The sequence below is a fragment of the Gekko japonicus genome, unplaced genomic scaffold (genome assembly GCF_001447785.1).
Source record: "Gekko japonicus isolate JY-2015 unplaced genomic scaffold, Gekko_japonicus_V1.1 scaffold2050, whole genome shotgun sequence".
NCBI classification, from domain to species: domain Eukaryota; kingdom Metazoa; phylum Chordata; class Lepidosauria; order Squamata; family Gekkonidae; genus Gekko; species Gekko japonicus.
In genome coordinates, this window is record NW_015167113.1 from 139746 (window position 1) to 150283 (window position 10538).

The following is a 10538-nucleotide window of genomic DNA, read 5'->3' on the forward strand; positions in this document are numbered from 1 at the left end:
GTTCCTTAAAAAAGAAAACCCCCCCCCCCCCCCCCAACGTCGAGAATTCTCGGGCTGAAAGTGTAGTCCTGGGAGCATAAACTCTCTCTGAGATTCCAAAATTCAGCACCGAATGCTCCTCAGAGACCCTCCTTTATACAGAAAGATCAATGGTTTCGAAAATGGATTGCAGTCGTAAACTGCATCTGCCAATGTTCCCTTTGATAAAGGATGAGTCCTCCACGCAGAGGATGTTCCCTGGCATTCCTAAATTTTACAATGTCAATACACAAACATACAAAACAACATAAATTCACATTCTAAAGTTTGCGTTTCCCACAAAAGATTCAGTTTCTCTGACTTCATGACGTTGTTGTCGTTTTTGAGATAAGCCAGCCCCCCTAGCTGTTATCTCTTCTCAAGAATAGGGAGTAAGAACAATTTGCATTCCTCTGTGGCATCATTAAGGCTAATTGAACTGCTCATGACGAATGTTGCCCTCCGTTAAGTGTAAATTACCTCCCACCTCTGGTCAGCTCAGTTCCCATGGGAAGTGTGCTGCTTACTTTTGCCTACGTGCCTTAGGGCGAAATGCACTTTGGGAGTTTGGTTCTGTAATATACCCAGTTCAGACCACGTGGCCAGGTTGGGCTCCACGCGGTCAAGCACAAACATCGAGCTTCGCTCAAAAAGACAATGGACTATGCAGATCCTAGCCCACACCAATCAGGGGGCTAGGTTCCCGGCCGAGAGCCTATGGAACTCTCGGCCATTGTAAATAACCTATTGGGAAGTGGGGGGTGTTATGGGTGGCGGTTTCACGGGCAATATAAGCCGGCCTGCGAGCTGGCTAGAGTTGTCTTGTTCCAGATCTAATAAAGTACGCTAAGCTGAAATCACTCTCCATCTGTGTACTTTTCAGGTTCCCTCTGAGTCTCATTGTTACAGCTAAAAGACACAATTTTCTGGCCGGAATAGGGAAATTCTTACAACACTCCAGACCATAGGACAGCCTACACAGCCTAAGGACTAGAAACTTCCTTTAAAAGCAAACTCGAGAGCGGAGGTTGTCTCAGGCTCCCCACACCGTATCTCGGGTTCGCCGGAGGCAGTCACAGGATATACCAAGCCCTGAATTCCCCCTCATATCTTCTGGCTCCAGCTCAGCAGTCCCGTTGCTGTGGCCTTTCATGCCCACAGCCTCCCGCCTCCTCACCTGGGCTGCACGATCTGTCCTTCTTGCACCTGGTGCGGCTGGAGAGCTCCGCACAGGAGGTGGGGCAGGGGGCGCACTTCCGGCTCACCAGCTCCCCGGGGCAGGTGGAAGCGTTGCGGCATCCTTCCAGTTGGCAGGGCTCTGCAGAGGTGGGGGTGGGAGAGGAAACAGTGTGGAGAGGCTGACCCCTGCTGTAAGGTTATGGGACGGGGGAGGGGGTGCCCATGAAGGGGGGCAGAGAATGGGAAAGGAAGTCCAGAGGAGGGGAGGGAGGGGAGCTTCCGACATCTGACAAGATGGAGATGGGGCAGGTCAGGGCAGGACAGACCTTCAGAGGTGGTTGGCCATGGCCTGTCTCTGCACAGCGACCCCGGACTCCCTTGGTGGTCTCCCGGCCAGAGACTAACCAGGGACCACCCTGTACAAGATCTGATGCATGCAGGCTAGCCTGGGTGAAATGGGACTTTTTAATGGGGTTCAGCATCTCGCTTTGGCTGTGCTGAGCCGGCCGCCCGGGCCAAGCAGCGACACGCTCTCCATTTCCTCTCTGGCAGAATCCCCATCAGGGCGATGGAGGGGGCCACCTTGTGGGAGAGAAAGGGGGCACTTTGGCCCCTGCGAGGGAGGATCCTCCATTGCTTCCCAAAGGGCAGAGAAACCTGCTTCACCCCACTGCCTGCCTGCCTGCCTGCCTGCCAGGACGCCTCCTCGGGGTCTTCCTTCCTCAGGGGGCAGCCGGGCCTCCTCCTCCCTCTCCCCACCTCACCCCCACCAACTCACTGATCTCGACGGTGCTGGAGGAAGCCTCTGGCGTCTCTGTGCAGTGGCGGCCCCCGTTCTGGGGCGGCAGGCACTCCCGGCGTCGCACCACCACCCCACGGCAGTCCCGCGTGCAGTTCGACCACGCCGTCCACTCAGTCCACGTGCCGTCCACTGCGTGGGAGAGGGAAACAAAGGCTGGTGGGGCGAAGCACCCATCGTGACCTTGAGGGCAGCAGTCAACCTCTCTGGCGGCGGTCTCACCCAAGGGTGCCATCGGAGGCCCCCCCGGCTGCTGCCCCCGCAGGCTGCTGCACTGCTTAGGAGCCAGAGCCGGCCGTGGGGCACGGGTGGCTTGCCCTGCAGTGCTTCAAGGTGCCCAGGGAGGGAGCAACGTGAGGGACAGCAGCTGCGGAGGCCACGGACTTCTCTCTGGGTCACTCCAAAGGCAGGGGACTGGCGCTGCAACTGGCACAGAGGACTCTGCTGGTTACCAGTCAGACATAACACAGCACTAAGTCCGTCTGCTGCCAGATCACTCACACAGGAAAACACAGGAAGCTGTTTTCTACGGAATCAGACTTTTGGTCCATCTAGGTCAGTCTTGTCTGCCCAGACTGGCAGCGGCGCTCTCTCTCTCTCTCTCTCTCTCTCTCTCTCTCTCTCTCTCCCCCCCCCTCCAGGGTCTCAGGCAGAAGAGGTCCTTCACATCCCCTATGGCCTCATCTGTTTTAACTGGAGATGGCAGGGATGGAACCCGGGTCCTTCTTCATACCCAGCAGAGGCTCTGCCCTTCAGCCCTAGAACCACCCACACTGTGTCAGCTATGCTGCCACAATGGCTGATTTGTGTCTTCTTTCAGGTCTGGCTATTTTTGGGCAGGAACGCACAGGAACGGAGTTCCGGCTGGCTCCCGAGTTGGCCACGCCCAGCAGGGACTCATTAGCATAATAGTCCACACCCAACAGCAGGAACTCATTAGGATTGGCTACGTTAGGGGTGTGTGGCCTAACATGCAAAGGAGTTCCTGCTACAAAAAAAGGCCCTGGGTTTTGACAACAAACAAGGTAAACAGAATAAGAAGGGAAAGGTGGGTGTGGCTGGATGACCACACTTCTGGTAACATGTGGGTGTGGCCTAATGTGCTAATGAGCTGTGCTGTCAGGGGTGTGGCCCAATATGCTAATGAGTTCCTGCTGTTGGGTGTGGCCTATTATGCTAATGAGTTCCTGCTGGGCTTTTTCTATAAAAAGAGCCCTGTTGGTTTCGATTCTCAGTATTCCTGTTGTCACTGTTTGACCTTGGTGTCTGCTGCACTGCTTTCCCTTGGAATGTGAACCCGTTAGTTTTAGGCGGGCAAAGGCTTCTTCCCCGATTGGCTTTGAGTCATCAGGAGACCCCGCTTTGAACCAGGTATAATTGACCCTTTCCCGCTTGTTGAATTAGTTCTGACACTGGACGTGGATGGATGACTCGCCTATTCCGGAACAATGAACTGAAACTTCATTGAAAGCCTGTGGTTGATTCCTGATTGCTGCAAGACTCTGACACACTGGACATAAATGGCAGCTGACTCCATGCTGGTGAAAACCAGCTACTGAGTCTCAGGCTCCTGAACTGAGGAGTCTGGAGACGGAGTCAAGGGGCCTGGCCTGTATTGGCAGGTGGTCCCAGGTGAAATGGGAAATCACACGCTTTCTTGTCTATGGGTCAAAAGACACCTGGGATGCCTTTGAAGCCAACCCCTGAGTAACTGCAGTGCTACTTGGGTGGGATATCCAGGCCTGTAAAAAACACCAGTTTTCAGGAATCGTGTCTTAAGAACTGGGGTGAATTGCGGTGACAATAAATGAAGCTCTAGGACTTCTAGGCAAAATAAAAAACCAGTAAGTCTCCAGGCCTGGATGGAATTCAGCTTAAGTTGCTTAAAGATCTACAATGAAAAACTGTTGCTTAAGTAACCACTGTGGTATATTTATTGTATACATGTGTATGTATGTAATGGAACAGTCTACTCCTCCCCTAATATCTGGGTGATTTAGTTTGGTCCTATTGGGTGCAGCTCTTGTTTCAGTTTCCAGTTTTTGTATGTTAGCCGTAGTCGTTGATTGGGAGAGTTCTCCCCCTGCAAATAAACAGTTGGTGTTGGACCCCCGCCCCTGGCCCAGCCCAGCCCTTGCAGCTGCACCTTTCTCACCTGGGCAGGCCACCGCGAAGCACTGCTGCGCCTGGGTCTCCTCGCCCAGGCAGTGCCGCAGGACGTCGTCTGCCCGCCTGGTGCAGGTCCTCCGGCGGACCTGGAGGCCGGTTCCGCAGGAGCGGCTACAGGAGCTCCAGGGGGCCCAAGGGGCCCAGAGGCCACAGTCCCACTCGTCTGATGGGAGCCAGCCAGAGGCCTCACTGCCGTCAGCACAGTCGGCCAGACCGTTGCACACCTATGAGGAGAGAGAGAAGGGGGAGGGTTGGATGGGAACGGTGTTTCCTCTGAGCTGAGTTAGTGTGAACTCCCAGTCTTTTAGCCTCCAACTTACAAATTTTCGTCTCTGCTCGGGAAGGAGGGCTCCAGAGCAAACTGATTGATGCAGCAGCCAAATCTCTCGCTCACAACTTTAATGCCAGCAGCTCACAAAGTAGGATTTTTGCTCACAAGACCCTCCACAGCTTAGAGGGAGCATTGGATGGGGATATGGGGCAAGGGGTGGGGCTGGCAGCCTGGAAGTGGGGGGCTGGGGGAGGGGAGAGGCTGCGGCCTGTGGAAGCTTCGCAGATGGGACCTGAAGAAGTTTCCCCTCTTCTCTTTGTTTGTCCCCAGCAGCTGGTCCCCAGTTAAGTGCACCCTTTTCTCATAAGGAAGACACTCTTGGGAGTAAAATGATATTTCACTGCCACCTTGTGGCAGTGAGTTCCACAGGTGAGCTTTGCCTTCTCTAGCCTCAGTCATCATTCTGTGTCTTCTCTGCTTCCTAGGTTATTGTATTTAGGACTGCATTCATATAAGCTTACCAGCAGTCCTGAGCTGTGATTTCAAATTTTGGTTTTTAATGTATTTTATTCGGTGTCTTTTACCTGTGTGGTTTGCCACCTCGAGCTCCATAATGGAAGACAGGCGGCTAATTAATCTTTTAAATGAATAATCAATGAATGAATCTCCATGGATGGTCCTGAAATCATTTTGTTTCTTTTTAAAGGTCAGAATAATCTCACTCTTTTTACACTTGTCAAGAATGTACAAAGTTCATTTGTACCCCTTCATACAGTGGTATTATTCCCCCTCAGGAAAGAAAAACCCAGTTAAGTGCACCTTTTTCCTCATAAGGAAGACACTCTTGGGAGTAAAATGATATTTCACCTCAGGTGACTGTGTTAACCCCCCCTCCACTGCTATGTGAATGTTGGCTTTATACTCTGTGAATGCTCAGAGGTTCAACTCAAGCTATCTCCACGGGCAGTCTGGCCAAAAGAAAGGGCCAGAGACTGGCCATGAATTCAGACTGGAAAGACAGAGGAGAACCCTCAGGACAGGTGTCGCCTGAGAATATGTGAGGCATGGGGGTGGGGGGCGCCTTCGGGCCTTCAGAGTTTGCAGAATTGTCTAGTGTTTCCCCTTCTTTTCTAGAGGGAGGGGTTTGGGCAACCTGTGGGAAGAAGCGGCTCTCCTTTTAAGAAGGGGGCAGTAGGGGTACCAACCTCCAGGTGGGGGGGGTCTCTGGAGATCTCCTGGCATTACAACAGCTCCCCAGACGAGGACAAAGATCAGTTCGCCTGGAGAAAATGGCTGCTTTGGAGGGCGGAGTCTATGCCACTGAGGTCCTGCCCCATCCTCGGCTCCACCCCCAAAACCCCCAGGTATTTCCCAACCCAGGGTTGGCAACCACAAGGGGCGGGCGACCAACCACCCTTCTGAGAGCCAGACGGTGTGTGGGGGGACTCTGAAGGAGGGCTGGCCAGCCCCCCAAGTGGAGGAAGCCCCCGGAGCTTCCAAGAGGTGTTTCTCTGGGGTGGGGGGGAGGGGACTTTGAGCCAGAGGATCCCAAGAGGAAGGGCCTTGAGACAGGCCCCCAGTCTGCATGCCCACCTGTTTAAAGGCAATGCAGCCGCCGTCCCCGCAGGAGTATTCTGCGCAGGGTCCCTCCGTTCGGTTCCTCTCGCCGGGTGGAGCCACGCGGCTTGCTAAGCGGTTGGGTTGCAAGGAGCAGCTGTGAGAGGCACAAGAGCCAAGCAAGCGGGACAGCCCCACCCGCCCCACCCCAAGCTCTCCTGTCCGTCTTTCAAAGGCATCTCCACAGCATCCGGGTGGGCCGGCCCAGCCCCCTTCCCCCACCAGGTGCAAAAGAAGGGTCATTTCCTGCGGGAGCACACAGGAGCGTGCTCCAGCAGTAAGGAGCCCAGGGGGCAGGCACATGCAACACACTCCGCCCCCTGCTCCCAGCAGCCCTCAGTTGGGCCACGAGGAGCAAGAAGCAGCCAGGTAAGTTGCAGAGTTGTCCCCCCCCCATCCTGCCTTCAGGTACAAGCTCTCCCTCCTCTGTGAGGGCAGATCTGTGAGTCCCCCCCCCAACAGCTAGCAATCCAAAAGAGTCCAGTGGAGCCTGAGCGGTGGGTGTTGCCTTCTGACACACTTCCGGTGATGTCAGGGGGTGTGGCCTACGCAGATGAGTTATGCTAATGAGGGATGCTAATGAGCTCCTGCACCTCTTTTTCTACAAAATGACCCCTGTGCAAAAGTAAATTCTGGAGGAGGAAGAGGAGATTGTATTTATACCCCATGGCCCTTCACTATCCAAAGTGAGACTCCTTACAGCTTACAATCTCCTTCCCTTCCTCTCCCCACAACAGACACCCTGTGAGGCAGGTGGGGCTGAGAGAGCTGTGACTGGCCCAGGGTCACCCAGCTGGCTGCATGTGGAGGAGGAGTGGGGAATCAAGTCAGGTTCTCCCAGATTAGAGTCCTCTTAACCACTACACTCTTCTTAACCCCTACACCGAACTGGTCCTCACGACGCCTGGGAGTCGCAGCGCCACTGACGGCCGCTGGGGTTCCTTACCACAGGCCAGCTCGTCGTCTCCCTGGGGACAGTCGGGGGAACCGTCACACACCCTGGAGACATTGATGCACATGCGGTTGTTGCAAATGAAGAACCCCGGGCAGGGCGGGATCTGGGTGGAGCCTGTCCCAGGACAGAAGCGCGGGGAGAGAAGGCAGCCGGTTGTGACGGGAACAGATCCAGACCCTTTCCCCTCCTCACCCCCGCACTCTCCACCTCCCTCCCTCCCCTTCTTGATCTTCCTCTTCTCAGTGCTGAGACTGTAAGCTCCTCGGTCTGTGGATCTGTTGTTCTTGGAATAGCGCTAGGAACACCAGGATGACTCTAGAGTAGCAGGCCAGGTGGGGTGTTTGCCGAGCAAGCATTCTGATTGGCCGCTGGGGATTTGATTGGCTGAGCAGATATTTAAGAATACAAGGATCTTACAGTAAGCTGCGGCAGCCATTTTGTGGCCGGCTTCACCTCTGGTGGCAGCCATTTTGTGGCCGAGCCCACCACCCTGTGCCAGAACTGCAAAGTTGCCCACAGGCTCAAAATGGTTGGGGCCCCTGCTCTAGAGGGTGAACGGATATAACCAGGGGTCATTTCCTGCGGGAGCACACAGGAGCGGAGCTCTGGCAGTAAGGAGCCCAGTGGGTGGGCACATGCAACAAGCCCCTCCCCCTGCTCCCAGCAGCCCTCAGTCAGGCCACGAGGAGCAAGAAGCAGCCAGGTAAGTTGCAGAGCCCCCCTCCCGCCCACCTTCAGGTACCAGCTCTCCCTCCTCTGTGAGGGCAGATCTGCACGTCCCCCCCCCCCCCAACAGCTAGCAATCCAAAAGAGTCCAGTGGAGCCTGAGCGGTGGGTGTTGCCTTCTGACACACTTCCGGTGATGTCAGGGTGTGTGGCATATGCAAATAAGTTGTGCTAATAAGTTATGCTAATGAGCTCCTGTACCTCTTTTTCCACGAAATGACCCCTGGATATAACTACAACTGCAGTCACTGAAGTGATCCCATTGGACTTCTCTATATCAAGTAAATATATCCTGAGGTTCCGCAGAAGTAAAAGAAGAAGAGATTGGATTTATACCCCACCCTTCACTACCCAAAGGAGTCTCAGAGCGGCTTACAAACTCCTTTCCCTTCCCCTCCCCACAACACACAGACACCCTGCAAGGTAGGCGGGGCTGAGAGAACTCTCCCGAGGACTGCCCTTGAGAGAACAGCTCTGAGAGAACTATGGCTTGCCCAAGGTCATCCAGCAGCTGCAAGTGGAGGAGTGGGGAATCAAACCCGGTTCTCACAGATTAGAGTCCACACTTAACCACTACACTAACCACTACACCAAACAAAAAGCAGGGGACAGAGCAGAGGAGGGAAATCAGAGTGGGTCAGCGTATTCAGGAAAATGACACGGCATAGCTTTTCTGGCACTATACCACTTCAGAAAGGAGGTGGGAGAAATCACTTCAGTGGAAGCTCAGCCTTGACAGAAACTGTCCTGTAGCAGCACATCCAAAAGATGCTTAGTTTTCCCCTCGACGTTGTAGCATTCTAGAGGCCTAGGGTTAGGGGAGCATTCACACCTGCAACTCCTCCAGCATCCTAAAATGGTACAATCCAAGTAGGGCTATATCATGCAATCTGCCTGAATGCGTATATCAGCACTAACAAATGGTGCAGAGATTGGCCATCAAGGACACAACGCAGACTGGTCCGTCCCCAGTCAGACCCGGGTGTTTGAGGCGCCCCCCCCCCCGCCACTTGGGCAGCCACTTACCACAGGTGTCGACGCTCTCGTCGGACTGGTCCTGGCAGTGGGACGCTCCGTCACACAGGCGGCTGTAGTGGATGCATTCGTTGCCAAGCTGGCAGGGGAACTGGTCGAGCCCACACGGGCGGCTGCAGTTCAGTTCGTCGCTGCCGTCCAGGCAGTCGGCTTCGTCGTCGCACACCCAGCCGCGCGGCTGGCATTCCCCGCTGTGGCAGTGGAACTCGTACCGGCCACAGGGTGGCACTGCAGAGGGAAGGAGGGAGGGCAGTTCCCGGACCGCTCCGGAGGTGTCTGCTGCCCCAGTCTGCCTGGCAGAGTCATCGATCTCCTCCCTCATCTCCATTCTGAGCCTCTTCCTCATCCTTCTCCTGTGTCCCTCAAGACCTTCGTTCCCTTATCCCCGCCTCTCTGAACACGTGAAGCTGCCTTCTACCAGGGGTCAGACCCTGATCAATCAAGGTCAGTCGTGCCATTTAGGGAAGGAGCCATGGCTCAGGGGTACAGCATCTGCTTGGCACAGGGGAGGCCCCAGGTTCAATCCCTGGCAGTGTCTCCAGTTCATAAAGGGCCGGGCAGGAGGTGTTGTGAGAGACCCTCTGCCTGAGGCCCTGGAGTGCGGCTGCCAGTCCGAGTAGACGAGACTGACTGGGATGGACTGATGGTCTGATTCAGCGTAAGACAGCGTAAGACAGGTGTTCAGATGAATTTATTAGTCGACTCGGACTGGCAGTGGCTCTCCAGGATCTCAGGCAGAAGAGAAGAAGAGATTGGATTTATACCCCCCGGCCCTTCACTACCCAAAGGAGTCTCAGAGCGGCTTACAAACTCCTCTCCCTTCCCCTCCCCACAACAGACACCCTGTGAGGTAGGTGGGGCTGAGAGAGCCCTTTCAAGGATTGCTCTTGAGAGAACAGCTCTGAGAGAACTTGTGACTGACCCAAGGTCATCTAGCAGCTGAGAGTGGAGGAGTGGGGAATCAAACCCGGTTCTCCCATATTAGAGTCCGCGCACTTAACCACTACACCAAACTGAAAAACAGGAGGAGGAGGAGATTGGACTTATACCCCATGGCCCTTCACTACCGAAGGGAGTCTCAGAGCGGCTTACAAACTCCTTTCCCTTCCCCTCCCCACAACAGGCACCCTGTGAGGTAGGTGGGGCTGAGAGAGCCCTTTCGAGGATTGCTCTTGAGAGAACAGCTCTGAGAGAACTTGTGACTGACCCAAGGTCATCTAGCAGCTGAGAGTGGAGGAGTGGGGAATCAAACCCGGTTCTCCCATATTAGAGTCCGCGCACTTAACCACTACACCAAACTGAAGAACAGGAGGAGGAGGAGATTGGACTTATACCCCATGGCCCTTCACTACCTAAGGGAGTCTCAGAGCGGCTTACAAACTCCTTTCCCTTCCCCTCCCCACAACAGGCACCCTGTTAGGTAGGCGGGGCTGAGAGGGCTCTTGACAGAAACTGCTCTTTTTCAAGAACAGCTCTTATCAGAACTAGGGCTTGCCCAAGGTCATCCAGCCAGGTGCATGTGGAGGAGTGGGAGAATCAAACCCGGTTCTCCCAGATTAGAGTCCGCGCACTTAACCACTCCACCAGACTGGCTCTCAAAAGAGAGAAAGGTCTTTCGCCATGACTTCATCTTCTGAATTGGAGATGTTGGGGATTGAGCCCCGGGGCCTTCTGCACGTAAACCAGATGCTCTGCCACTGAGCCCCGTCTCCTCCTCTTCCTGCCTCCTGCCCTGCTGGGAACAGCCTCCTCTGTCTCCCGAAACTATT

At 54.7% G+C, this 10538-nt stretch overlaps 1 protein-coding gene across 1 annotated transcript in view; it reads right to left on the reverse strand.

Annotated features, from left to right (window-relative positions):
* Positions 1-10538, reverse strand: part of SSPO (SCO-spondin) — a 184388-nt gene that overhangs the window by 115025 nt on the left and 58825 nt on the right. The window contains exons 29-34 of the mRNA XM_015412955.1: positions 8761-8997; positions 7000-7122; positions 6030-6124; positions 4152-4389; positions 1976-2128; positions 1196-1336 (exon numbers count right to left, since the gene is read on the reverse strand). Of these exons, the coding sequence (XP_015268441.1) occupies positions 1196-1336; positions 1976-2128; positions 4152-4389; positions 6030-6124; positions 7000-7122; positions 8761-8997 (987 nt within the window). The remainder of the gene's footprint in view (positions 1-1195; positions 1337-1975; positions 2129-4151; positions 4390-6029; positions 6125-6999; positions 7123-8760; positions 8998-10538) is intronic.